General features: G+C 44.3%; 4 protein-coding genes across 5 annotated transcripts in view; 2 read left to right on the top strand and 2 right to left on the bottom strand.

Annotated features, from left to right (window-relative positions):
• Window positions 1-2,620, bottom strand: part of npr2 (natriuretic peptide receptor 2) — a 68,746-nt gene extending 66,126 nt beyond the window's left edge. The window contains exon 1 of the mRNA XM_071467016.1: window positions 1,600-2,620. Coding sequence (XP_071323117.1) covers window positions 1,600-2,296 — 697 coding nt within the window. The 5' untranslated portion in view covers window positions 2,297-2,620. The remainder of the gene's footprint in view (window positions 1-1,599) is intronic.
• A 2,221-nt stretch (window positions 2,621-4,841) lies between these two features.
• alad (aminolevulinate dehydratase) lies at window positions 4,842-10,288 on the bottom strand. Its single transcript, XM_071467019.1, has 11 exons — window positions 10,129-10,288; window positions 9,908-9,958; window positions 9,229-9,325; window positions 8,291-8,426; window positions 8,103-8,186; window positions 7,454-7,542; window positions 6,812-6,867; window positions 6,629-6,716; window positions 6,454-6,540; window positions 6,105-6,234; window positions 4,842-5,467 (listed from the first exon to the last, which is right to left on the bottom strand). Exons 1-11 carry the CDS (start codon window positions 10,245-10,247, stop codon window positions 5,409-5,411), a joined length of 996 nt encoding a protein of 331 aa, XP_071323120.1. The 5' UTR covers window positions 10,248-10,288; the 3' UTR covers window positions 4,842-5,408.
• Window positions 10,289-11,564: 1,276 nt separating this feature from the next.
• tmem203 (transmembrane protein 203) lies at window positions 11,565-14,863 on the top strand. 2 transcript variants are annotated; one of them, XM_071467024.1, is made up of 2 exons: window positions 11,565-11,708; window positions 12,184-14,863. In XM_071467024.1, the coding sequence occupies exon 2, from the start codon at window positions 12,431-12,433 to the stop codon at window positions 12,845-12,847; it is 417 nt and encodes a 138-aa protein (XP_071323125.1). In that variant the 5' UTR covers window positions 11,565-11,708; window positions 12,184-12,430; the 3' UTR covers window positions 12,848-14,863. The 2 variants fall into 2 exon arrangements, with proteins under 2 accessions (XP_071323125.1, XP_071323126.1); XM_071467025.1 differs by having other exon boundaries at window positions 11,583-11,708; window positions 12,180-14,863.
• A 1,077-nt stretch (window positions 14,864-15,940) lies between these two features.
• tprn (taperin) overlaps window positions 15,941-27,883 on the top strand; it is a 26,568-nt gene continuing 14,625 nt past the window's right edge. Inside the window, exon 1 of the mRNA XM_071467017.1 lies at window positions 15,941-18,395. Coding sequence (XP_071323118.1) covers window positions 16,164-18,395 — 2,232 coding nt within the window. The 5' untranslated portion in view covers window positions 15,941-16,163. The remainder of the gene's footprint in view (window positions 18,396-27,883) is intronic.

The following is a 27,883-nucleotide window of genomic DNA, read 5'->3' as shown; positions in this document are numbered from 1 at the left end:
TCTCAGAAACAAAGCCAGGTGTTTTGCAAAATGTCAAACTATTCGGCTACTTTAATACATTATTAGTATTTAGCCCATAAATTAACTTTCTTCCATGTAAAAAAAAAAAAAAAAAAAAAAAAAAAAAAAAAAGTCAAAGGGATTTTTCACAACCTGGCAACCCAAAACTTGTTCTTCTGAATGGTTTATAATCTAAAAAGCAGCAAATGATCCATTTGCCGTGAATAAAGCGGTTGGTTAAAGCCAGGAGACACAGGAACATGTCATTTTACACACTTCACCTCTTCAGTGTTCAGCCATCAGCCAGACTTTTCACAGCAGCAGTCATGAGGAAAATCAGCCTCACGGTGTTTCCAGTTAAACAGAGAGGAGAGATTTAACTGCCTCTCCACTCTGTGATTCACGCTTCATCTCATAAATAAGTTCATAATACAATCTGTTATTTTCACGCGTTGAAAACCAAACAACTGTTTGGCAACTTGAGAAAATATTTACGAATGAATTATTATTATTATTATTATTATTATTATTATTATCATCCTTGAAGCTGCTTTAAGATTAGACAACTAATCTTATAGGAGAATCATATTCTCTATCATCTTGTTCCAGCTCCTCACTGAACCAAGTGATGATTCTACTGAGTGAAATATTCAAACCCAAATCTCCATGTTTAAGCCTCCATCATAAATATTGCACACATCTCCCCAAAATTCATATGACATATTTTATATCTTTGGAAACTTCCCCACTAGGATTTAAAATAAATCGCTGCGGGTTTGAATAACGTTTGGCTTCGCAGCATGAGTTTGAGAAGACTGACCAGACTGATCGAATAAAAACCCGATTTTGGGGTTTTGATCGGCGGCAGCAGGGACGCACGCAGCGGGGCGCACACACCGAGTCTGGTTTGGCTGAGAGGGCGCACATCTGATCATGACCTGTGTGTGTGTGTGTGTGTGTGTGCCTCACTCTCTCTCTCTCTTTAAAACACGCAGGTGGTGGTCCTCCGCAGGCAATAAACCAGCAGCAGCAGACTACCCGCAGCCTAAACATTCCTCTGTAATAACAGGCTTCTCCCTGCACCTACTGCAGTCCACCTCAGTCTGAAACTGTGACCTCATTCTGTGAACCCGGGATCTCCCATTGCAGCAATGTGTGAAACACCTCAAATGAATGCTCCAGATCAAAAACATATTTGTTAAATATGACCCCCCCCCCCCCCCCCCCCCCCCCCCCCCCCCCGCAGCTTCAGGGACAGACCAGGCCATTTAACATTTTTCACTCAAACATATAAATCTAATTGCTGGCGACTGTCGTGAGACAGTTCTGCTGAACCGTTTCCCATGTAGATCATCCAGTGAGAGGGAATTTCCTTCTCCATCCACTGACATTATCTTTATACTAAGCAGCTGCTGATCTGTTTTATTTTGAGATAATACCACATGGCTCAAAGACAAGAAGCAAAAAGCAGCGAAACTCAATGATTTCTTCATTGAGTTCTGCCTTTGTGTTTGCCCACCACAGGCCTAAAGAAGCTGCCGTCCCGTTATCCCAGGACTGAAAACTTCTCCACGCATTTCCCCTTCAGCATGCACTTACTTCTCCCGCGCTCCTTCATGAAGTTGATGTGATCCTTGTAGTACTTGAAGTCGTCCTCGTACGGCTGGGCCTCCACCGTGATGTTCATCTCCTCCTTCAGGTTCAGGTAGATCCCCTCCGAGAGGAAGTAGTGCGGCCGGTCGTCCTGCCGCAGGTCGTGGAAGATCACCACGGCCCGGGACGTCCAGTTGAAATGCGTGTGCAGGACGGTGGCGAAGTCCCCCAGCTTCGTGGTGGACGGCCCGCTGCGCACGATGGTCCTGTACTCCTCCCGCTTGTCGAAGCCGTACGCGGGACCTCCGGCTGTGATCAGCGGGAGTTTCCAGTGGGACGCGAATCGCCCCACGGAGGCGAGCGGGTACACGCACCCGGGTCCGAAGAAAGCGTCCGGGCGGATGTAAAGCTTGGCGTCCACGGCCACCACCTGCGCCCGGCTCTCAGCGCAGGAGCCGGCGGCGGGATCCTCGGTGCTGTAGTTGAGGATGTTGATGGAGCGGCCGAGCAGCAGCCCGTGTCTGCCGTGCAGGTCCTCATGCGCCATGAGGATGGCCGGGAAGACGCGCGGCAGAGCCCACGGGTACTTGTGGTGGTTGTCCGGGAGCATCACGGCCACGGTGATGTTACCTCTGCAGCCGGGGAGGAGGCAGCAGGACAACGCCGCGAGCAGGCAGCATCCCAGCGCGCTCCTGCGCCCCATCTCGCGCCCCAGCCGCGTGGAAGTCCCGGAGAGCGAGTAGGGCCACGGAGAGCGCACCGTTTGGAGAGGAGACACGGCCGGCTGTGGCACACTTCCACCAAACCATAAGTGTCCGCCTCCCTCTCTCTGCGTCTCCTCTCTCTCAGAACTCAAACAAAGTCGGTGAACGCATCTCCACGTCGCGCCAGCCCCGGCAGTGCCATGCGTCCGCGCCGCGTAAATCCACGTTAAATCAACTTCTTCTTGTACTTCCACAGGCGAGTTTCCAGCGTGGCGCGGTCCTCACGCTGACGGTGTCTGTGAGTGTGATAACATCCATCCAGATGACTGCAACTTAAATCAGAGCAGCCCTCTGCTCTGCCCCCGCACGTCACACACTGCAAGAAGTGTGCGTGCCAATAAATCACCGGCGAGTCTCAGATTATTCATTTTCTTTAGGTAATTGATACAATGTTGTTACTGAATGGAGGCGATTCCTGTGCAGGTCACAGACCTGTTCGTCTGGAGGGTTTGTTGCAGCCTTTGCTCACAGATCTACTCCATCTTGCCTCCTTCCAGAATAAGGCCGATCCTGACTGACATCTGAGTTTAGGTAAAACACTCAAACATTAAACTGCACCACGATCACATGGAACACAAAGTTGTGTATGTTTTAATTTAAAAACCCGGCTGTAAAGCAAAGTAAGATTAACTGAATGACTTGTTGAAATATGTGACACCTTTTGCAGTGTATTTAAAAAAAAATCCTCTGAAACGGGCGTGAGTCGCCCCCTGGCTGTCGTTCATCAGCCCGGGAGGTTTCACAGGGTCCTGGCCTGCTCCAGTCTCTGGTGCACACTTACAGCTGAGCAGCTGAAGGGATCCAAGCACATGCAGCCTCTAATTGGTTTAGTGTGTTTAATGATTTCTTTTTTTTTTTTTTTCGGAAGTGTCACCACCATGTATTAACAGGTTGGATTTTATAGGATTATTACAGGCACATGTGTGGACTGATTGATTAATCTGATTGGTATGCATGGTAGCATGTGAATTAAAGTCACTGAAATGCACCCCCTGCCTTGGATTATGCCTGGAGGGTCTGATTCACTCGGAGAATGTCACAGTTGATCTCTGCTCATCAGAACCTGCCAGCAACAGTTGGATGGTCGGCTGAAAACTGTGTAAGGTTTATTGTTTTTCTGTGCGAAGCCCAAAGTTTCCAGCTGCTGAATTGATGACTCAGTTAAAGAGAGTAAAAATAAGAATGGAATTTATAGCCTACTTCTGTTCTATTCAGACAGACAGTGACAGCGAGCCAACACACACACGGCCAGGACCCTGACACCAGGCCTGTTTAGAGGAAATCAGCCACCATTCATTTTTATTCTTTACGCCTGTGCTTTTCCTACTGTGACACGTCAGTGTGTGAAAAAGGTTTATTTATTTATAAGAATTACATGCCAACAAAGTTTTATGACAGATACCTGGTTTTCTGAGAGACCTAATCCACAATTTACACTTTGGGATTTAAGTTACATCTTGTAAATGAGTGTTAGTGCAGTGTTTTTCTTGTGATGTTCATGATGTTGTAAGCAGTGATTACACAACTCCAGCAAGTTAAAAGCATCTACTGACAAAATTTAGTTTTGGACAAAAATAAACGGACAGCAATGATGATTACTGAGATATTTTACTGGATAAGAGAAAACTTGCCTGGCTGCTGGAGGCAGGTGAAAGGTCAGAGGACTGCCACAGTCAGGAGGATCATCCTCTGGGGGCCATTGTTATCTGCACAACATTTCATGGAACTCCATCCAGTGTGGTTGAGTTATCTCAATCTGAACCAAAGTGGTGAACCAACTGACTGACACTGCCATCTACAGGGCCATCCCAGCGACGCTGAGGAACTGACATTACTCCCAAATGTGACCTGCAGTAAATAATGAGTAAAACTTAAAGGTGCTCTCTGGAGTTAAACTAAGTTTCTGTTTGCATTAAGTGTTACTCAACAAAACGCACACGATTGTATTCTTCACGTCTATTAAATGTATTGAGTGTATTTCCTTCCTCATAAAACATTTACAGCTTTTTTTTCAGTTTGAAACTTGCTGTGTTTATGTCCATGTTTTCTTGGTAATAGTCTTCTTCTTTGCTTCTTTTTCTGGTGCATTGCTGTGTTTGTTGGTGTGTTACCACCACCTGTAGTCATTCCTGTGGAATCAGTGTGAAACCAATTACATGTGTTTTGTGTCACTTGAGGACACAGGTAACAAATGGGAACCCACTCATAAAAACACTAATCTATGTTACTAGTGGTCAAAAACTCCACAGCCTGCCTTTAATATTTCATTCACTACACTTCAGTGCACTCCACTGTTCTGATTTGATATCCTGTAGGCATATATTGGTACAATTAATTTGTACTAATGGTAGATTTTTTTGTATGCACTTTGTGTACACAGATGAGAGGTGTTAAAGGCTTGTTGTGACATCTATTCTGCAGCATTTACAGGCCTGCAGGGATTCATTACACAGCATGCACCACCTTTAAATGACACACACACAGTTGTAGCTCTGAATGATTTTTATTTCCCTCAGAGAATAAGAGCTTATTAGAGGGTGACAGTGCTTTGGCTGAGACAGTTGTCACATATATAATCAGATATTTGTGTGGTCCATATTCATACAAATATATACTCCATAATCACATTAGCTGAGAGAGATGACTGACTTCATTTAATGCTGATCCCAATGACACACAGGAGACGTTTCCTGCCAGAAAACACCAACAAGATTATCAAGTTTTACATTCTCGATGTTCAGATCATTAGTAGCCCTTTAAAAGCTTACAAGGAAATACAGCTTATGCTATGTTACCTTTTACATGGTATCCAATTGGATACCACTGGACCGCGTTTACAAAAATAATCACTTCAGCAAACCAACACATATAGTGATAAACATGTGCAGCCCACTGTTTGAATTGTTAGCATACAACTGAATAGAAACAGTGTAATCAAGGCCTAGTTTAGTTAGTGCTCTTTGTTAATGTGACTGAGTCTCCAGCAGGTCTGTAGTTGTCTGTAGGTCTGTTTCTAGGTCCATTCTTCCTTTGGCTTCAGATCTTTGCTCTTTACTCCTTCAGCCAGGTGAGCAGCTGAGGTGCGTAGTAGGTGATGATGATGTCAGCACCTGCATCAGAGGGCAGGGGAAAATGATTAGTGAGATCACATCTAGAACTGAACTAATAATATACATTTTAATGCACATCAACAGAGAAGAAAAACTACCCACATTTTATTGCACTAATACCAAGTGTACGAATCTGGTGCAAGTCAAACTCTAAATAAAGGAATTGATTTCTGCTGTTATCTGCTAATTATCCACTGTTCAGTTCTGACTGGAACAAAGTGTGTCCAGACGCAAAGGGTTCATGTCTCCTATTTATTTTACCAATCTGGAAATAGTGAAAGCTTTCCTTTAAGATGGATGTACGAAGTATCAGGCCGCATCATCCTTTAATTATATACAGCACAGTAACGTTTTATATTCTTTCATTGACACTGATGTGGAGCGACGGTGGGAAGGTTTTCCTCTTCTCATTACTGAATAAGAGACTTCCACAGTGCAATGAGTGTGTTTACATTCCTTCATTCACTGTAATACAGCGACAATCACCGTGGCTTTGGGCGTGAATAACACCAGCTGAGTGTGGATGGAGGGCCAAACCAAAGAGAGAAGGATGCGGGCTTCTTGTGGACACTGTCTATGTTCAGGTGATCTGTGTGTTACCTCCCCCCTCTCCTCCTCTCCTCCCCTCCCCTCTCACCTGCCCGGCGGAAGGCGGTCATGGCCTCCATCACAGCAGCCCTCAGGTCAAACGCTCCAGCCTGCGCTCCGTGCCACATCATGGCAAACTCCCCTGACACGTTGTACACCGCCAAGGGGTGAGTGGGGAACTGAAGAGAGACACATGAGAAAAACTGAGACTGATCCCAGTGCAGAATCTTCCTCCAACAGGTACAGGGGTGTTTTAACATTTTCTGAAGGAAATCTCTCTGACATTTTGCAAAATATGCTTCTGGGATTTTCTCATCTGTGTTTCATAGCAACTGATCACGTTTCCCAACATGCAAAGCTGCAGCATCGTTCTTCATTGAACTGATTTAGTTACAGACCTTGTCCTTGACTTCTCTCACGATATCCAGATACGGCAGACCTGGTTTCACCATCAGCATATCAGCTCCCTCTCTCACATCTCGCTCCTGCAGCACAGAACAACAGCAATATCTCCCACAACTGTGTCAACCTAACACCTTTAATCCACATGTACAAACACACAGATCAACTTACCACAGCTCGAACAGCGAGTCCTCTCGCTCCAGGAGGCAGCTGATAGCAGCGTCTGTCCCCAAACGCAGGTTTGGACTGTGCAGCATCTCTGTATACAAACACAGCAGGGAGCTTCAGTCTAGGCTCAGTTCAACATACCATCTGACTGATCTGTTTACACCTGATCCAAGAGCGCTCACTTACCGGAAAGGTCCATAATAACAAGAGGCAAACTTTGCACTGTAGCTCAGCACGGAAACCTGGAGAAGGACAACACAAAAACAGTGAAGAGAAACATCTGCAAGACACATTTTGATATATTTATATTTATGATAAGCTTTCCAATATACTTTATTTTTTTACTGTCAACAACTCACATGGCAAGACCAACAGTGAACTGATTACAGTACAGTCTCTGTATCAAAACCTTATTCCAAAAACTAACTGTTGCTCCGGGTGACATGTTCCTTTATTACCATAAACACACACATGTAGTTTATTTTGACTCAAATAAACATACACCATCCTGTTGCCATGAATACTCAGTAAAGCACCAAATGTGGATTAATCCACAGATTCAAATAGTCCCAATCAATGCACCATTCACTCTTGTTTGAGTAGCATTTGTTTCCAGCTGAGCCTTTTTAAAAATGAAACTACCTATTTGTGATTTATGTCTTCAGTAGGAACCAGTGTGTTTAGGGGCTGGATGCTATAAACAGGGCAGGTAAGTCAGAGAGTGTTGTGAGAGGGACGAACACATTGTTGGTTTTGGACTTTGATTGGATTTGTTGACAATAAGAAAATACAAGAAGAATAATTTCTGCATTATTTTCATTCGTTCACCTTGTTTCCCAATCCATTGGATATCAGTGCCTGTTTTATAGCTCTGACTCTTCCATCCATCATGTCAGAGGGCGCGATGATGTGACAGCCTGAACAACACACGACCAAGACAACATCATCAGAGATGCACTAAATTGGAATTAGTCCCATTTAACTTTACCTTCAGTATCTGGGTGAATGTGGAACTGACATTACTGGTGAAGGCAGGTCATGTACCAAATGCTCATTGCCCTCATTAAACTTTAACCAGACACCAAAAACCTCAGTTAAATGTTCTGTAAATCTTATTTTTCAACATCTAAATTTTGGGTCTTTACTAAATCCTCTTCTAAACTAAATCCTACATATTTGTTGATCTTAAATAGTCAAATTAGCATTGTATTTAAAAAAAAATAAATAAATAAAGCTGAGTGAAAGAAAATACTTGATGATAATAATGTTCAGTAAACAAATACATTTAAAAAATGCTGAATCCCTAATTTAAAAAAAAACCCATTAAAATCCAGATGCACAATGAGGAGGAAGAGTAATGATTCTCCAAACACAGAAACAAGCCAGGTCTCTGTAGTAAAAGAGATTTTTATCTCAATGGAACTTCCTAATAAAATAAAGAAAATAATAATAAGACAAAAGGAGAAACAAGAATTACCAGCCTGGGCGTAGGCCAGCGCCACTTCTGCCAAGCGCAGGCAGCTGGCGTCATTGTTCAGAGTACCGTCGTCATTCAGGATACCTGCAAACAATACAACCCAAATATGTGATGCACATTATCTCTGTCTGTTTACACTGTTCATTATGGGAAATAGGTCAAGGTAAATGATCTGAGGAGACACTGACCACAGTGTCCATGTGACGTGTAGGGACACAAGCAGACGTCACACGCCACCAGCAGCTCCGGGAACAAAGATCTGATTTTCTTCACTGCCAGTACGGCCGGTGTGTCGTCTGTGTCGGCCCCTGAACCCCTGTCATCCTAATGAGAAAAGACCGGATCACATCAGTGTTTGTTTGAGAGTAAAGAAACAGTTCTGCTGCCCCTCAGAACGCGTCATTCCTAAACAATGGGCATTAATCTGCTGCATCAACAGCCTCCACTCTCCTGGTTTCAGTCTTGCAAATGGATTTTAGACCCTGGCTGCAGGAATTTGCTCCCGTTCAGCCACAACAGCATTAGTGTGGTCCGACAGATGCTGGTTGATACGGTGTAGCAACTTCAGGAAACAAACTAAAAGTCGCTGAGAGGCTGAGGTCGGGCCTGGTTTGCTTTGTCTAATATGCCACCAAAAAGACCCGCTGAAGAAAAAAAAAACTTTTATTAACAAAAGATCAACTTATTATAACATGCAAAAATCATAATCTAAATAACCACAGCGAACCTCTCCACCTCCAACACACAGGTGAACAGGTGCTTATGTCAACTCCGAATGTCCATGGAAGTTCTTCTACACTTTGCCTAACAAAAACCATGAGATGTCCACATACTTTTGGCCAGGTAGTGTATCTTTATAATCTATTATACACGTATTATTTACAAGCCTCGTATTATAAGTGAGTTGCACTTACAGGGGTTATTCAATTAGAAAGCATATTTGCCCATTAACCTGAGAAATGCAGTAATAAAGGTAAAAAAACTAAAAACAAACACTCTGTCTCATTAATGTTTCTTCTAACTACTTCTAAAAAACTGACTGACATGGCAGAGCAAACAAGACACAACCTTTAACGCTCATTAGGAGTGATTATCGTGTCTTTTACTCTCTTTTGGTTTTACATACCTTTTCTATTTTTGCTGGAACACCAAAAATCAGCACACACTTCAAGCCGTTCTCCACAAGTGGCCGCAACATTCCTTCCAGCTTGTTCACCCCATATCTATTAATGAGAATACATATGACACATATAATATTAATGGAAGAAATCACACACATGGGAAGGCACAGAGAAACTGATCCTCCTTTTCTAGTTTTATATAAGGAAAAAGTAAGTAAAAATGTAAGAGATAGTTTGGTATATTATTATAAGTACTCGCAGCAAATTTCACATCTCAAACAGAAATTTCACAGGTTGTGTGTTGTAACTCACACAAAATGTGAAAGTGGGTTTGCAGTTTGGTTTTGTTTTGTGAGGAATAAATGTCTAACGGATTCTCTTCTTATCTTGGTCCAGGTCCAGTGTTTGGCTCTGGGTCCACCCTGCCTGACTGCCTTTATCTGCGGACAACACCCTCAGAGGGGTCACAGCCGCTGGGTGACACTGTGTGTGTCATGTGATCTGTGTTTAAATGAACACTTCAATCACCTCAGTCAACACAGTGCAACTAGAAATTTTCCTAAAGTGCAGAAACAGGTTCTTCAAGTGGCTCAGGAAATCAGGCACCTTGTTGTTGTGAAGATCTGAACCTGAAGTGTGCAGGTATGAGATGGCTATGAAAGTATTCGTGGACGTCACTCTCACCTGGCCTGTCCTGGCAGGCTGCCGATGGGCTCCTCCGCATCTGCACTGTCTCTGTTGGAGAGAGAGTCACAGAACTAGAAGTGAGACGGTGAAAGTCCACTCGAGAATAAAAGTTAAAAACACAGTATAGTTGACTTCTTTTGGCCACTAACACATCGGTCAAGCTTCTGTCCACTTGTTTTATTTGTCATGTTATGAAGAAACTGTGAATTTTCATTTACGTGATGAAGATTGGGTAGATGAGATTGTCAGGTCTTAAATCTGCAACACAGGTCTGCCAGTATCGGAGCGTCGGGTGGAAATAGCCGCTGTGGATGATCGACTCCGCTGGTGTCTGCATCTTCACCCTGAAGCAGCGAGACGATCAGTGATAAGACAGAGGAAGCAACACAGGAACCGGGCAGCATCTTTTCTGTCTTTAGTTAACGAGCAGAGCAAAAGTATCACTCTCACGCTCTGGTGCTTCATCGCAGCTCAGTCACCGTTAAAACTGACCAAGCATGCGTGACACTGCTTCTCCAAACAGCACCTTGGCTCTGTGTCAGAGCACAGTCAGCAAGCTGCAGGTTTTCCCACATATATTAAACGACTTTTATCTTTATAGGATTTCAACACTTCACATTTTTTCCACAGCAGGACAAAGATAATTTTCTTGATTTATGAACAAACTATAAATCTAGGCTTAATGTCAATATTATCATTAACTGACTTTGTTGACACAGTAGAATCAGATCGTAATGAAACTAATCAACACATATCAAGAGTTTGGTCTCATATAATGCACAGCAGCGGCTTGATTATTTTATATGTGATTTTTAATACATTTGTCATATTGCTGCAGCAGACACGACTTTGGATGAGCTGCACCAATGATCTTAGCTTGGCCCAGAGTTCATTTTCATCAGCGGTCACCTGACTGGTCTCAGTAAAACATACATAATAGTAAGTCCCGTACAGCATCACATCACTGATGGCATGTTGTGACACTAGGCTGTGCAGCGCTAACACGATCCTCGCTGCAGTCATGTAATTTCCTTAAACTTCAATCCACTGATATGAAGCCGCAGTAAATGCAAACCTGCAACTTCAAGATGACAAGCCAGTTTTTGGTAGACGGAGCAGGGAGCTTTAATAAGACGTATCTTCAAATACTCACTGTATGACTGTAACTTCATTCATCGATCACATGCATGTTTTTTGGGAGGCTACATGTCATTTTGTCACCTTGGCTATTAACCTATTAACCAGGCTACGTAATGTACGCGGCTTTTTGACACTACAACCCACAGCAACTATAGTCTTAAACATGCGAGAGTACACTCCAGACATGTACAGAATCTGCATACATATTAAATAAAGACAGTGTACTTGCCTGTGAGTGTGAGTTTGCGACTTCTCCACACTTCAGTCAAACCCAAGTGTCTGTCCTGTTTTCACCGACGTTTCGCGGGTGACACGGAGGCGCCACCGCCACCTACTGACTGGAGTAAGCCTGGACGATGTAAATAAACCACCCAAATATACATTATTATATTATTATTACATCTATAAATAACAGCGATTATGATTATTATATGTAGAACTGCTGGAACTCATAACACGGTTAAAAACTGCAGAAAAAAGATTAGCTAAATTATATAGCCTGTCGGCCACCGTACGAGATCAGGTTTTGTCTTCTCGCGATTGTTCCTCAGAACGAGAAAAGAAAGCCGAAGCTACGATGCTAATGGTTTGTTAGCTTTGTGTATTGACAGTTTGGCGTACGCCTAGATGGAGGAGAAGACGCCCGACTCTTGTTAAGGTAAAATAACCTGTTGTCGTAGTAGAATACAATTTAAATACATTTTGTATATGTGAATACGTGCGCTGTGTTGTGATTACGGGCGCTGGATCATCTCTGACTGTTGTTAGCTTACAATGTAGTGAAAGGATCGGCTACTGTCTGTATCATCATCGCATAACTGTAGCTCGTCATGACCTGTATCGTTGATATTACACCGTGTGTCCATTAAAATTCAGTCCACTAATATCAGCCGATATCTAAGTGAGTTTAATCAGGCTAAATATGGAACTGACACTGGGATGAAATGATGGGGAAAGACAGCTGGATTCCCTGGCTGTCTTCACAAGCTGTTTCCTGATTCAGAGAGACGTGATTTGGGCCTGGTCCACAGAGTTACAGGCAGTATGTGGGTGGTTTTTCTTCAGTTCTGTCAGATGTGACACATTGTATCCCCTTTTCTAATGTTAATTTTTCTTTATTAAATTCGAGACAGGCAGGGTTTCCAGAGAGGCTGAGACTGGGAGAACCTCTTGCAGTCACCAACACTCATCAACTTCCTCAGGGTGGATTTGAAGATGTAGCCAAGAGGGTCATTTTCTGCGGTACTTCACCATTTGTGCCCAGCCATAATCAGCAACACCTACCACCAGCGCTGTGACCCCTAACCAGGGCTGCCCAGTGTGTGACTTAGGTGTCCTCAGTCAGTCCGTCCCTGGTTGAAGACCCCAGTGTGCTCAGCCATGCTGTTCTCCCTGAGGGAACTAGTCCAGTGGCTGGGCTTTGCCACCTTTGAACTGTTCCTCCATCTGTTAGCTTTGCTGGTCTTCAGCATGCTGGTTGCTCTGCGAGCTGACATGTTCACACCGACACTGAGCTGGTGGCTGGTCTTTGTCCCACTGTTTGCTGCTGATGGCCTCAGCACCTACTTCACAGCCATTGTGTCCATCCGTCTTTACCAGGAGAATGAGAAGCGTCTGGCGGTCCTGCGGCTCCTCTGGGTCCTGACGGTGCTCAGCCTGAAGCTGGTTTGTGAGGTGCTGCTGTGTCAGAAGCTGGCTGAGCAGGAACAAGCCAGAGACCTGTGGTTTGGCCTCATCGTGTCACCGCTGTTCATCCTGCTGCAGCTGCTGATGATACGAGCATGTCGCGTCACCTGAGAAGAGGCAGTTAATGGTTGTGCTTTCACATCACAGAGCACAGAGCAGTCATCATCTGCCATTTGAGATTTAAAGCATAACACTAGTATCATTTTTCTTTTGGTTCATTGGCACCTTTATTTCATTTCCACACACATGTTCCAGGTCACACCAGAATCCAGTTTTCTATTATTTGTTTCCAATAGTTTAAAAAAAAAAAAATTCACTGCTTACTTTAAGGAGCAGCCAATCTAAAATGCACTGTATTGCCAAAAGTATGTTATATGCCTCTGTATACATTTGATCTCAGGCTGTTTTTTCTGGTTTCCACTAAGGCTGAGTAATTAATCAAAATATTATCAAAATCGCAGTATGGTCAAGTGCCATATTTTCAGCAATATTTTTTGATTAAGATAAAATGTGTCACAACATAAAATAAATGAAGCATTGTGGTGCTACAGAGATGCCCCACCCTATAAATCATATTCTCCAGATGTAAAAGAACATGCTTGTTTGACACAAGTTCCAAGAAAAATCACATCATTTTTATATTTTTTTCAGTGTAAATGAAATGCAAAAATTGCCATTGCAACTAAATTTATGAATCATATTGCAATCTGCCAAAATAATCTCAATATGATTTTTTTATTTATTTTTTGCATATCATTCAGCCCTAGTTTCCACCCTATAGTTTCAGTGAAAGGAAATTTTGCTACACCGTACTAAGATATTTTTCAACAATATTGTGTTTCCAACTTGTGGCAACAGTTTGTTTTGACTTCGATGCCCCGATGCACAAAGGCAGGTCTATAAAGAAATTGTATAGACCTACCAAGAAGTTGGCCTGGTGTGGAAAAATGGGACTGGCTAGCACAGAATCCTGACCGCAACCTCATCCAACGTTTTAGGATGAACAGGGACACTGACTGCAAGCCAGGCCATATCACCCAGCATCAGTGACAGAGTTCACCACTGCTCTTGGGGTTGAATGGGATCAAATCATTGTCGCCAGCCTCTGAAAATGTGGAAATTCTGAAACCAGAAGAGTGCAGGCTCTTATGTTTTCCTTATGGTTTAGAAATGAGAACAATATTATATAGATAGATAGATAGATAATAGAGTGACCACATACTTTTGGCCATATAGTGTAATCTTACTCGATGTTATCTTTAGCTACATTGAAGCTTTAATTGGTTCTGAAGTCTGAATGGAAGTAAATTCAAACTGTCTCTGTCCCTTTTTCACCAGAATGGATTATGACTGAGAGGTGTCATGATACTTTTAAGAATACAAATGGTTAGAGAAGATGTCAGAGCAGTAAATCTGTATTTGGACCATGGTAGTACCTCTGCCATAGTGCAATCAATAGTAGACAATGAGCCATGAGGGGAATTAACACTAGAGTTATGTTTTAATGCACATGTGCATACAACACATATAAATTAAATAAACTGGTGAAACTTTAAGGCGGTAATACCCTGGGCAATTTTTGGCATCTTTCATGGGTAACAGAGTTGGCTCTGCTGTTTGGAGTTGGAGCTGCGTTAGGAGCATTGATGCTTTTTCCCATTGATTGCCAGAAAAAAAAAATTGGTTAGATTTATTATCTTTTGTTTCACTTTGTTGCCTGTGAATGGGAGTGTCACTCATGCGTCATAGTTTGTCAGCTCCACCGGTGAGATCGGTCGGGGCAACAAGATGCTGGTTCTGAAACTTGCTGTCAGCTCACAGTCTCACTCTCATGTAGAAGAACTGAATGTGATTATCACTAGCATTCAATTGTCTGCACATGACTTCCCTTACTATTGCTGTTTATTTGTACAATATGTAATGTTTTTGACCTTACCTTGTGTACCGCATGTATTATGTATTATATTATGTATGTGTGCCTCATTTTAAGGTAATTCCCCATGTGAGATTCTGTGTAATATGTATATTTTGATTTTTGAAAGAAAGTCACCAAATCTTATTTATGTTCTTGTTATGGCACCTTTATTGTCATGTGTATATACATGTAAATAAACCATCAACATTTTACCATTGTTGTCTAATGAATATGATATTGTCAGTCTGGTGATCGGTGTAGGTACAGCCATCTATCCTGTTGCTGGGGCTTGGTCTCCTTGGCCACAAGGAGGCGCCAGTAGCTTTTTTTATGGGCATGGGAAAGCACAATGTAAAGGACCATCCCAGTGTTTTTGTTTTGCACATAACAGCGTTTATAAGGATCCCACACGTCAGTCGCCACTTTTTGTTGAGAATGATTCCGGCTTGTGTTTTACAGTCATGATTTACGTGAAAGTCAACTTTCAGACCAAACTAATCAGAGAATGCCACTCTTTATTTATTCATTAACTTCCGTGGTGGACATTAAATGCAACATAAATTGTGTTGGATTCATTTACTTTGTCTAAAACAGTACATTTTAAAAATATAACACAGTAATCCATATAGAAATGTGTCATTTAAACCTCCCCCTTAAGTGTGAACGCTCTTTCACCTTGCTGTTCTTAATTATGGCTTGGTGATAAATGTTTGATGAGGTGCAGTAATCTGTTGTTGTACCCGAGAATAGCTCTCTAAGTGCTGATTCATGTGCAGCAGGCTGCTCTTCAGCTCATGTGTTTACTGCAGCCGGATTATCGACAGGTGGCATCACCGGCGAGTAGGATGCTGAATGAACACCCGGCAGTGGATACTCCCTGCCCATCACAGGCGAACACACACAGTTCAGGGTTACTGTATCCTTATTCAAAATAAATACCACAAAAAACAAAGAGTTGAAACGATATTCGTGCGCCAAGTAGTACTTATTACACTGAAACATTAGATTAAGCAGTATGAGAACAAAACATACAAACAATATCGACAAACAATCAGTTAATCTGAGACACAGCTACTAACAGCGTTAAATATGGACTAAAATTTGGAGGGGCGGGTTGAACCTGAACGCAACACTTTTGATTGACAGGCGGCCCTGACCCAGTCAACAATAGAAACGGGAGTGGCTTGCGTCAATGTGCGGCGCGCTACAGAAAGTGAAGGGGCGTGGCTGAAAATCCTGGCGACCAATCAAGAGGCGGATGGGACTGCCAGGGCCGCTCGTGCAGCTGCGGAGGGGCGGGGCCGCGTTCAGGGGCGGTGGGGAGTGAGGGTGCGAGTGAGAGAGCGGAGGGTCGAGGAAAAAGAGACGGTAGGGATGTGTTTGAGTGTGCGGTGATCAGTGCTGCAGGTACAGTCAGAGCCGGATACAGGTTTAATAGCCGCACCGGACCGCGGCAACACCGCCTCGGAGCCTGCCTCTGTTCCTCTTCATCCCCCCAAACAACCCTCCGCAATGTCTGGCGGAGGAGAGGTGCGCGTCCTCCTCCAAGAGGCCGGGCAAGAGAGCCCGAGGATGCCGGCCTGGAAGCGAGAGATCCTGGAGAGGAGGAAGGCGAAGGGCGGCGGGTCTGGGGGAGCCGGTGCCGCGGAGACAAGCCCCGGCGGAGCGGGCCCGCAGCGGGTTAACGGCGAGGTAACGGGAGGAGTGAACGGCAGCGGCGGCGGCGGCGGCGGCGGACCCAAGAGAGACGGTGGACCGAGCGGCGGGTCCGGGCGGAACTACACCATCACCACGGCCAGCCAGCACTTCGCGAATAACAAAGAGACACGACCGGCGGCCGAGGAGATGGCGACACCGAGGGAGGACGACAGACAGGAGAGCCTAGTGCTACAGGAGAGCCTGGGCCCGCTGGAGGAGAACCCGTTCATCAAGCTGGAGAAGGAGCGGAGGAGGCGACAGGACCGAGAAAACGCCGCTCGCCCGGTCCAGCACATCCTGGAGCTGTACGGCAGCGTACCCGGTATACGGACTATCCGTGCGGAGAATATTATCATCATTGAATCGGATCCAGATTACTTTCCGGAAGCTGGAGGGGTAAAAACCGGGTCCAAGTGGCAACAAAACGGTGTCAGTAGTTACAGCTCTCTGAACGACCTCCTGGACCGGAGAGGGAGTGCTGTTACCGAGATAAGAGCCAAGGAAGTGGTTATTTATGACACCACGTTGAGCAAGAGCGAAGAGAACTTGAGCACCCTGGGCCGCCCCGATCATGAGGTCCCTTCATATGAGACAGGTGAGGGTCAGGGTCGGGTCAGCCGGATGCTGCAGAAGTTTGACACCAACTACGGGAAGCTGCAGAAGAAGTCCCACAGCACAGAGAACCTGCTGGACCTGGATTGTAGTTCCAGCAACAGGCCAAGACTCTGGCCCAAGCCACAGCCAGATCTGGTGCCAAAACCCAGGCCAGGCCCATCGGTCAGCAGCCCAGGCAGCAGCCACCCATCGTCGCCTGTCTTCCAGAGTCCCTGGTCTTCCAAACTAAAGCCACAGCCTCCTGTCTCTGAGCCAGGCAGCCCCCAGCGCCTCACTGGGTCACCGCAGTCTGTGTCTTCCTTCCGTCAGCGGTTTGAGGAGACTGGGGGCCGTGGCGTGGCTGTCACCCCCAGAGATGAACCAGACAGGGGGCTAACCAAGCCCACCAGGGAGAGAGACTGGGAGGGCACAGAGGTGCCACCCAAACCCAAGGTGCCATGCTCTCCGGAGACCCGTCGTGCCCGTGCCGAGTCCCCCTCAAGCCCCATCTTACCCAAGGTGGCACGCTCCTCACCTGACTTTGAGATCCGTCCCTCTCCAAAGCCAGACCTGGACCATATTCCTGATGGAGACACCCAGGCACGGGCCCTCGCAAACCTACGCCTGCAGTCCCGAAACTCTTTCACAGTGATCCCCAAGCGCCATCTCGTAGCCTCATCTGCAACAAGCAGCCTGGCACCATCTGGCCCCATCAAGTCTTCCCCCTCCCACAGAGTGGCAGAGGTGCCCACACCAGGAGTGCCAACCTCCCACACCCCTACACCCACTCTGACACCCTCAAAAAGGAAGGAGGAGAAAGAGCAGGAAGAGAACGGGGTGGAGAGGGTAGTAAGGCCATCCAAACCTGAACCACCTCCTTCTGCTGCCACAAGTCCTGCTCCTGCTCCTCCTCCAACCTCAGAACCTTTGTCTCCATCTCCTGCTCTCACCCCAGCTCCCTCCTCTCCACCTGCCTTGTCTTCACCCCCCTCTTCTCCGGCTGTCCCGGCTTCACCCCCTTTCTCTCCACCTGCCCCACCTACCATCCCCTCAGAATCTCCCGCCCCATCTCCTGTCCCTTCTACCTCCCCCCCTGCTCCAGGGCAACCTCCCGCGGATCAACTGCCAGTAACAAACATAGATGACATTGAGGTGGAGCCCCCGCAGCGTGTCCCTGTTCCCAGCCCCATGGTGCAGAGAAGAAAGGGGAACACCTTCACTGTGGTGCCTAAACGTAAGGCGGAGCTCGAGGCCCAGCCAAGCTCACCTGAGCCCCAGCAGGAAGCCTCAACTGAGGCCCCACCAGGGCCCACACCCCCGCAGGCCCCCTATGCTCAGCTGGGCTCCCTGCTGAAGAAGCGCTACCCTGCTGTGGAGGAGATTGAGGTCATCGGTGGGTACCTGTCCCTTGCAAAGTCCTGCCTCTCTAAGACGGGCTCCACGGGCAAGAAGGTAAGAGCGAAAACTGAATCAGACCTTGCGGCTTTATTGACAGGGTTTACAATTGTGCTCTGAGCAGGAAGGAAACAGAGACTAGTGCTGAAAAAATCGAATGATTAGTCAAACAAATTTGATCATAAATCGAAAGTTTAAGTCATTAACAAGAAGATTTTTTTCAAGCTTCTCAAGTGTGAGGATTTTCAGCTTTTCTCTGCTTTATATCACTGTTAACCGATTATCTTCGGGTTTTCAAACAATGTGAAGACATTGCCTTAGTCTCTGGGCATTTTTTTGATATTTTCTGACATTTGAAAGACCAACCGATTAATCAGTTGACCAGAAACACATACAAGAGATTAATCAAGAGTGAAAATAATCATTATCTGTAGGCCTCGTTCCTAGTTTATCATCCATCAGCCAAAGTGAACCTGTCAGCACTGCAGCCCTCAAGAAGTATTGTTGTATATTTGTGGCCGCAGAACGTGTGCCAAATCACTCTCAGGGGCATCATTAAAGTTTCCTGTGATCTAAATTTAGTGCAAAGCGTCACGCAGGAAAGGCTGTGTTTTGGTTTTCTTTTCTTCCCTGCGTGGATCCGTCACCGTTCTGTAACCAAGCCAGCACTCTCCGCTCACCTGTGCTTTCAGAGGACTCGCCACCTCACGGTTCATCCTCACACTCCTTCATGTGTTGTGTCGTGGCGTGGTGTGTGTGTGTGTGCGTTTGCTACTATAAATCTCCACATCCCATCACTTGACCCGCTCTCAGGCCTCGATGCATAAGTGGATTAAAAGCTTGTGTTTACACAGCCACTTGGAACGAAACACGGCGCTTTTTTTCCTGTGGATTGCCGTCCCACAAAAGCATGTCATTTGGTGTAGAGCGCATTATTGGGTTAGGTGGCCCTCCAAGCCTATTGACTGAACAATCTCATCAAGGCTGTATTCAGTTCTCAGGATTTGGCTCAGGGATCTGGGCCAGCTCTGACCTGTCCCGGACCCTGAGGAACACATTTTGTGTTTGTGTCTTTTTTTATTTATTTATTTATTTACAGTTTAATTCATCTGTGTTTTTGTATAAAGCTGAGATATCCCCAGGCCTGCTCCTGAATCATAATTAAATGATAGTAGAGTGTGTGTTTTGGGCATCACGGTTATCTTGCAATCATTATCAGATATCTGGTTCCTGCTTGGCGAAGGTCTTGGTGTAAATTGCTCCTGTTTCATCTGTATTAGGGATTAATTAAATACCAGAGAATGTTTCTAATTAATTTTGCGAGTGCTGGAGGCTGTTTTCAGACTCTGCTCTTCATCAGCCTGTGCGCTGAGCATTATTTTCAGCCTGTTGGTGTTTATGTCACTGTGGTATCAGTAATGAATGGGGAGCCAATGCCTGCAGCCTGTGGCTTGAATTTTTACCTTACATAATACATTTTCGAGAGCTGGTTGAAATGTTGATGGTGTGGAGCATGTAACCACAGCATCCTGGGTCCAGCTTGGGACCAGTGACACATGTTATCCCCCACCTTTCCTCCCAGTCCACTGTACTCTCTCTGCCAAAGTGGAAATGATTTTTTTTTTTTTTAAAAAGCCACATAGTTTTAGGATGCATTCAGTTGCATCACAGTCCTTCTCTTTTTGATCTACAAAGCACCACATCGCCTTTTAATGCTGGGTATTTTCAGCCCTTTGGCAGCTCTTCAATCTAGGCCGGTGTCTCAGCCTCTCAGACGTTGGCCCACAGTCCTGTTTCCTTGACCTGGTCTGCTGTAATCCTCTGCTCTCCAAGTAAATCCACCTACCTCTTACAACCAGGGCAAGAAACTCAGCCCACTCATGATTTTATCAAGTGCAAACTCTGCAGCCATTTAGATTCATACAGCCCCATTTCATTCATTATCACTTATCACTTTATCACAAACGTAGAGCAGAAAGGAAATAGAAAATAATAATGTAGTATGATTTTTAATTATCTCAACCACTACTCCCATTAAATTTCCACTGAAATCCATGCAAATTTTGAACATTGTCCTATTTTAGAATCCAGAAAAGTGCAGTTTTGGTTTTGGGACAGAAAAATTATTGAAAGGTCTCAATACCCAGCTTTAGTCCTGAGTAAAACATTGGGAACCAGGATGCCAGAATTTGTACTTTTTGTGCAGCATCTTCTCCACATTTCACTGATACTCAGCATCATGTAGTTAGTACCAGTGGAAAGTGTGGGATCTGAGCGACTGCAGATTTTAAAATAAAGATTCTGTGGGTTGGAGCGACGCTTGCCTGCACATCACGACTTTGTATTTATAATGATGGATATTCATGCTGCAGACTGGTCCATGTGACCTGGTTGTGGTGTAGATGATTTTATTGTGTGCTCGTGTGCATGTAGACGAGCAGTGAGCGTGGCCGTGAGACGTGAACACATCCTGTCTTTTGTCCTTGTTGCTCACAAACCAAACACTTTCTCCTTTTGTTGTCTGTCTGCTCTTCTTGGTCATCATCAAGGCCCAGATTTGTTTCTTTTTTTTCCTCCTTCTTTTCTTTTCTGGGCAGGGCTGTGCAAGCAATTACAAAAGCATCGAGGCTTGGCCTGGCCTGTATAATTTGTGTGGAATTTTTGTTCAGTGCCGCTTCTGTGCGAGAGCAGCCTCTGAGAATGGCCTCTGGTCTGGGATTGGGGTTTTTTTTTTTTTTTTTTTTTGAGCGCTCTTTTTTCCTACAAACCCAAACCGTTTTTTACGAGGAAGTTGGCTAGAAAAGAATGTTCCATATGCACATCGGGACTTGAGAACCAAAGCAGATCATCAACTCTTCCTCTAGATTTTCCAAAAATATTTCCCTCTATCCTCTCTCGCTCTCCTGCTGCACGCTCTGATTTCTGAGCACTCTCAAGACTTGTATGAGTGCTGAATGCTGGACCACATCCAGCACAGTTTCTTCTGTACGCTCATCTTTATCGCTCCACAAGCACCACTCTGCTTTGTTTCCTTCCTCCTCTACCCACAGTGCACTGCTTTATTCTTGTGCGGTGGTGGTTAATAAGGCCTGTCCCCTCGCTTCCAGCTTCCTGTGATCTCCTCCTCTGTATTGGGGAAGGAATTGTGGAAGAGCTATGTAGGTCAAGTGCAGCTTCTTGTACCGCATCACTCCTGCATTTGCATAAAATCGACTCTGGCTTTCTAGTGAAATACACAGGCCAGGACTGACTCAGTTTCCATCTGCAGTTTGATTGGATTGGGCTCTCTTGACTTGGCACAGAATTGGAAGAATATATATTTTTTTACATCCTTGTGGTGGACGCTGCCGCTCTTTGTCATGGAGAGGCACAGCTGGCGACAAGACACGGGTGGGGGCGGAGTGGGGTTTTTTTAAGTCTCTGCTCCCTATGACCGGTTATTATGGGAAATGAGAGACGGACCCATGTGTTTGTCAGCACAACATCCAGAGAGAGAGAGAGAGAGAGAGAGCGAGAGGAAGAGGAAGAGGAAGAGATTTTCTGGTGCACCCCGCCTCTTTCCAGTGTTCACAGTTTCTGTGAACCACTCAGATTACTGCTTTTTAAATTGCTGCAGCGGATTTATGTGTAATTGTATCATTCTGTCAAGCTAATGAGGAGGTTTAGTGAAGAGGATGATGTGTTTGTTTCTGAAAGTGGTGATTATTCAGATGAGTGATTATTATTCTAATGGAAGTCGATTTAGGAATGAGTTAGGTATTAACTTGTTTAGATCCTATTAATCTTAGATCAGCATAAGCCCATGATTTGAACTAACTGAACCAATGGTGTTTTCACACTTAACCTGTTTGCTGCAGATCAAACAAACTGTAATGTTTTTGTTCATTTAAGATAACCATAAAAGCAAAACAAGTTGAACTAAATCTGATGCAACTAAGATTACAAATTAGTGTGAAGCTGATCCTTAGTGTATTTTCTGCCACCATAACCAATAACCCTCCAGCTACAGTAGGTCGATCGCACAGAATGCCTCAGGGTTTCATGCTGAACTGAGTCAGCTGGAAAACCTTGACACTAATCTCAATTGCAACTGAGATTTTAGAAAAACTAGCCGGCCATCTATAAGCAAAATCAAAATATATCAGTTAAAAGTGCAGGAGAAATGGTTGAAATGTCCATTTTCAGGTGGTTTTAGTACAAATGCAAACTCAGCCAAACAGAGAAAAAGGAGACACGGCCAAAAGAGCCACTGAAGGCAACACAGTGCAAAGTTCACCCTGTTTCATTTTCAAAGGGACATGAGCGAATCACCTCGCAAGGCACTGTGGGATTCCAGGTGGCACAGGACTGGACCGTGGGGTTCAAAGTTAACATTTTAAACCATGCAAATGAGAGTAAAATTCAGCTGGCAGCTACGCAGCTTTTCTGACAACAAAAACACAGTGCAGTGGCTGGTCAGGATGAGAGGAATCTTTACCTTCAGTGGATGAATCTCTGTGCTGGAGAAAATCATTGTTGTTCTCTTTTCTATGTCCCCGGCTTCTGGGATTATAGTTAAAAACAAGGTGATTTGTATTGTGCGATTTGTTCAATTCCAGCTGGGTCTTATCTGTAAATAAATATGAACAGTTCCAGTATCACTATGCGTTGTATGGACTCACATGTGCAGCTGCAGATCCAGTAAATTCAAAGATTTCTGGCTGTGAAACACTATTGAACATTTCCATGAAGGCCATCCCATCTACAGAATGGGTACCTGATACAGCTGCGAGCACTTTTTGACACCACAGGAGATAGATAAACATATAAGGTGCCATAAACTCAGTTACTGGCATTTAATGGTTTCCTTTAGGTCCAGGTCCAGCTTATGGTGCACGATGATGTCATCAAAACTGTCCAGTGAATGAGTTACCTCGTTCATTTTTACAAAAATGGTCCAAAAAAAATAAATAAAAAAACTGATGATTTTTGTTTGATCTACAAGTGTAAAAGCACCTTAGCTCTAAAATATACTTCAACAATAGCACTCACTGATGCTTTGTAAATAGTCGACTTCTCTCTCTCTCTATCTATACCTTCATATCAAAGTCATGTTTTTGCAGCAGTGAGTACGTTCCTCTGCTTTTGTGCATGAATGTGAAAGATGTTTCCTTCACTTTGTTTCGAGAACCTCCACATTTCTTATTTATTTTTATTATGGTTAAATGTCATGCCTACAGCAGGTTAAAAATACCCACACCTAAATGGTTAAAAGCTCTGGGTAACACAGGAAGGCCAAAGAAAGGGCACACTCCTACATTTACATTGTGTGCCTGGGCTACAGGTGTGAAAGTCCATTGTGTTTAATTATTTACCACCCAGCAGACATTCCCCATCTCTCCTCTCTTACACTTCCTGAAACCTACCTCCCCACCCCCTTGCTTTTTAAAAAAATTAAAGTTGCTTTTCAAAATAAAAGCCAGCCAGCCAGCTATGATCCAGGCTGCTTTTTTTTACTTTATTGTGGCTGAGTTGAAGGAAAGGATAAAGTTAGTGGAGTTAAGAGGTAATATTAACTTATTAGAAACCAAGATAAATTGTTTTTAGACTGTGTCAGCAACTTAATCCTCCTCCTCTAATACCCTGACCTGCCCTCTTGACACTCCTCAACACCCCCAAAGTAGCTTTTTACAATGAAAAAAAGTCTTCAAGCTAACATAAGGCATGAAGTAGCTTTTTAACTTTATCAGACACCTGACCTGGCAAAGTTGTAAAATGTCTGGAATGGGTTTTACACTGACATATGATCACCTTTATGAGGTTGTTTTGAAAAATGTGTCAGCAAATAGTTCCTTATTCACACACCCTGCAGACACAGTGCAACATTAGCATTCGTTTGGAGGTCATGTTTCCAGCTTCCCAATGAATATTCGCTGTCTTTTTAGCTTTGTTTTTGGTCTCCACCAACTCCTGAGCTGCTAAATGCTCCACTGTGGTCACCAGCTTGTCACTGATTGTGTCTGTCTGCCATTTGGTGCTGGGCAGGTAGTGTATGTGAGTTCATTAGAGCTTTTTTTTTTTTCTTCCTGAAAACAGCTGCTTAATATGACTGAGAACAAGTTAAGAAACCACAGAGACTGAACCAGAGCAGTAAAGTTTTAAGTTATAAAACCAAAGAAAAGGAGCTTAAAGAGGCTAAAATGTTGCGTAGAGCTGAGGGGAACTGCAACCCCGAGGTTTTGCCTGCTCCACTTCACTAGACTTAACATTGACTCACATTGAGTCACAGTCCCACCAGCAACTTTAAAAACGACTAAATGTCTTTGTCTCGCACAGTTGGTCACAGGAGAGAGGTGCTACTTCTGTTTTTATCATTCACATCACTGGCGGTGTAAATTTGGTTTCCTCTTAACAAGCTTGTCATTTCTTCCGGGGGCTCTGTGGCTGTAGGATGCGGACACACAAGCACTTTGCTCATTTTCTGCATAAACACCCACATATGAAAACGCAGGTTTCCCACACCGCCCTCAGGAGCATGTGCTACCCTGCAAAGTCGGTGTAATTAGAATTCAGCCAGCAAAGCCCCACTATCGTGGTCATGTTTAATTCAGTGTGAGTGTGAGTGTGAGTGTGAGTGTGTGTGTGTGTGTGTGTGTGTGTGTGTGTGTGTGTGTGTGTGTGTATCTATCTAGAGTGCATGAGTAACTAGATGAAGAGACTGAGAGCCGGGGATGTTAAAAGACGGGGCTTTTTGAAAGTTTATAAAAAGAAACGGAGTGGGTGAGTGAAAGAGGCAGGTACAAGCCACTGACTTTTACCACCTCGAGTGTACTTTCCACCGTCTACTTTGATAAATGCAAAAGATTGTTAGGAATATGGAGTCTGTATGTGATGCTTTTTGTCCTTAATGTAAATTTTATTCAAATACTTTCTCCATGTTGGGTTTATATGATCCACCTGAATTTTTATCATGGTTAACCAGCCCTTGCCCCAGGCCTGAGATGTGCAGTGTGTAAATGACATTTCTGTTTTTGTTTTTGCACAGTCTGTCGTCATGTGAATCATCGATGCCTTTAATAATTTGCTCTTCTATTTAAAAGCTGTCTGTCGTACTGCCATATCTCTCTGACTGTCTGTCTCCACCTCTACTCTCCCGTTTCCCTCTGTCACATATCCATGGCGCCTGTCGCCAGGGCAACACGAGCCACGGCCATTCTATCCTGTCATTAGGACTCTGGGATAAGGACGCTCTCTGTCTCACACACACACACACACACACTTTGTGACGTCAGCGTTGATGTGTAGATTGTGTTATTGGGGGGATAGGCAGCTGTTATGAGGAGCTGTGTAAAATTGAACCATCATCTAATAAAGAGGATTGTATGAGTTTCCTGGTGAGCGCGTTCTATAATCAACAAACCTAAATCAGTGTTTCTGTGGGTGGAGACCCAAACGTCTCTGCTGTTTAATGGAGGACTAGTATGTTTTCAAGAGGCCCAGTGTGAAGCCAAGGTCAGTTATTTCAGTACGGGGTTGGAAAAAGCCCCAAACATGTTTCTGTTTTCACTTGGTCCCTTGTCTTTGTGTCGTCTCTTACTTGTATCGTCTTATCTTGCCCTCCAGTGCCACTAGAAACAAACATTTTTGAGGATCCCTTAAATATAATTATTAAAGCAGTGTCACTAAAAACTGTTTCTAAATGACCTTAAACATATCTGTGCCATGTCTGTATTACATTTTCTTCTTACTTACTGTATCAGACATGTGCCAGTACTGGTATATCTGGCAATACTGGTGTAAAAAAACATGCAACACATCGAGGTGGACATTTTTCATACAATGTATAACATTAAATGTATCCATAACCAGTCCCTAGTTCAGTGCACAGTGAGATGTATAGAATCGAGAGCCTGGTGTCGTCCTGCTCCAGCTCCCTGGATGATCAGCAGAATCACTGGAAAAAGCCTTAAGCTTTTTATCAGACATACCTCGACTTTTTGGGAAAAACCCTTGTTTGTTCTTGTACCAGGAGTCATAGTAGAGGTTGGATACCAGTTTCACTTGTGTGCGTTCAGCAGAGAGAGGTCCATGCATGTTTAGCTTAGCTCACCACAGAGACAGAAGTGGGGGGAAACCGCGAGCATTGTTCTGTCGACGCTCTAAAACTTAGATGTGGCTTTTTGTTTTTACTTTTTCTGCTTTTACGTACGTGTTGTTGCGTATTTAAATGTAGACATAGAAAATGAGATGCGATAGTTTACCGCGCAGTTAGCTTACACACCGGAGCTGTTCATTGGCCAACAACCCAATTCTGAACAAACCCGGGTGAGTTTGGGTGTTTTAGTGGCTAACGAGCTTCCCAGGTAACAAGATGCACAGTTTCAGTGCTTTTGGACTGTGGATTTTCCCTCTTTTGACAGAAGCTAGCTGTTTTCCCATCTTCGCTGTAAGCTAGGCTACATACACCTGGACTAGACCTTACAAATAAAACTGATACTGTCCTCTTATCTTATTTCTGCAGGAGCAAATATGTATTTCCCCAAATGTCAGCACCTACCTTTAATTCAGAAAAGTATGATTGGGGTTTGTCAGTTAGCGAGTTTTTGCAATAATACCGTCTTGCCTTGCTTGTTTGTTAGCTTACGTAAATCAGACCGTATTTACCAGGCTATGTGGGAAGGGCCCTTGACTCTTTCAACCCTTTTACACCATATCAGTGTTGCACAAATCACCAGAAAACACTCTCAGCATTGCCCCCAAAAAACTTTTTATTGTTGCAACATTTCCAACACCTTCGTCATGCTGCTTCTGTCCTGAATGTGCACACCATCCACTCTCTATTGCTATGTGCCACTTTCACCATACGCTGCCTCGAAACTGTGTCGATCACTGACTCATCTTTGACCCAAAGTTCGGTGAAACAACAGCCGCGTCACATCATGAAATCCAATTGACTGTACAGCCACTCATTTCCTACTGACGTAATGATCAGAGTGAGACACGCCAATGCGTTGGATTTTGTGACTGTAGACAGTGTCTGATGAAGCCATTGATGAACTTTTTCAGCATAATGGTCCACATATTCACCCCTGAAAACCAGGGATATCCAACGTACCCCTTAAAAGAATTATCAAGTATCCTTCAAAAGATCAGCCATTATTTAATCTAACCATGATTTTACTCCCAAAAATTTAAGAAATTGAAGATATAAATAAAAAAAATGGAAAAACATTATCTACATAGATTCTCCCACAAGAAATACCGGTGATCCTGAGCCAGTGTGCAGAATCCTGTCCTTTGTCCTCCTGATTGTTGCTTTTCAGACACGCCCGACCGTCCATACTTTCATACGAGAGTCCAGAAGTGAGCTTTTATGTATTTAACTCTCACACAATGACAGCGTGTGTGTGTGTAAGGAAGCTTGCTGATAGGTTTCGATCTCCACCCTGCCAGTCTCGCCTTACATATACAGCGTGTGCAGTCATATTAGTCTGTGCCAGGTCATTCTTACCAACAACAGTGTTCAGATATGAAAACAGCTGCACTGATCTCAGGCGGATCTGTTG

The sequence above is a fragment of the Trachinotus anak genome, unplaced genomic scaffold (assembly GCF_046630095.1).
Source record: "Trachinotus anak isolate AG129_WGS33_773 ecotype Australia unplaced genomic scaffold, CSIRO_AGI_Tana_v1 ptg000028l, whole genome shotgun sequence".
NCBI lineage: Eukaryota > Metazoa > Chordata > Actinopteri > Carangiformes > Carangidae > Trachinotus > Trachinotus anak.
Note: the sequence above shows the minus strand (reverse complement) of the source record. Positions and strands in the feature narration are given on the sequence as shown.

Bases quoted from the DNA above. Each gene is read 5' to 3' on its own strand.
- alad (XM_071467019.1), bottom strand. From the start codon at position 10,247: ATGCAGACACCAGCGGAGTCGATCATCCACAGCGGCTATTTCCACCCG. The intron at 8,187-8,290 runs GTCAGTGTCTCC...TATTGTTTGCAG, and splicing joins CACGTCACATGGACACTGTG to GTATCCTGAATGACGACGGT. The intron at 6,868-7,453 runs GTGAACGAATGA...GTCCTTCTCCAG, and splicing joins CCAATGGATTGGGAAACAAG to GTTTCCGTGCTGAGCTACAG.
- tmem203 (XM_071467024.1), top strand. From the start codon at position 12,431: ATGCTGTTCTCCCTGAGGGAACTAGTCCAGTGGCTGGGCTTTGCCACC.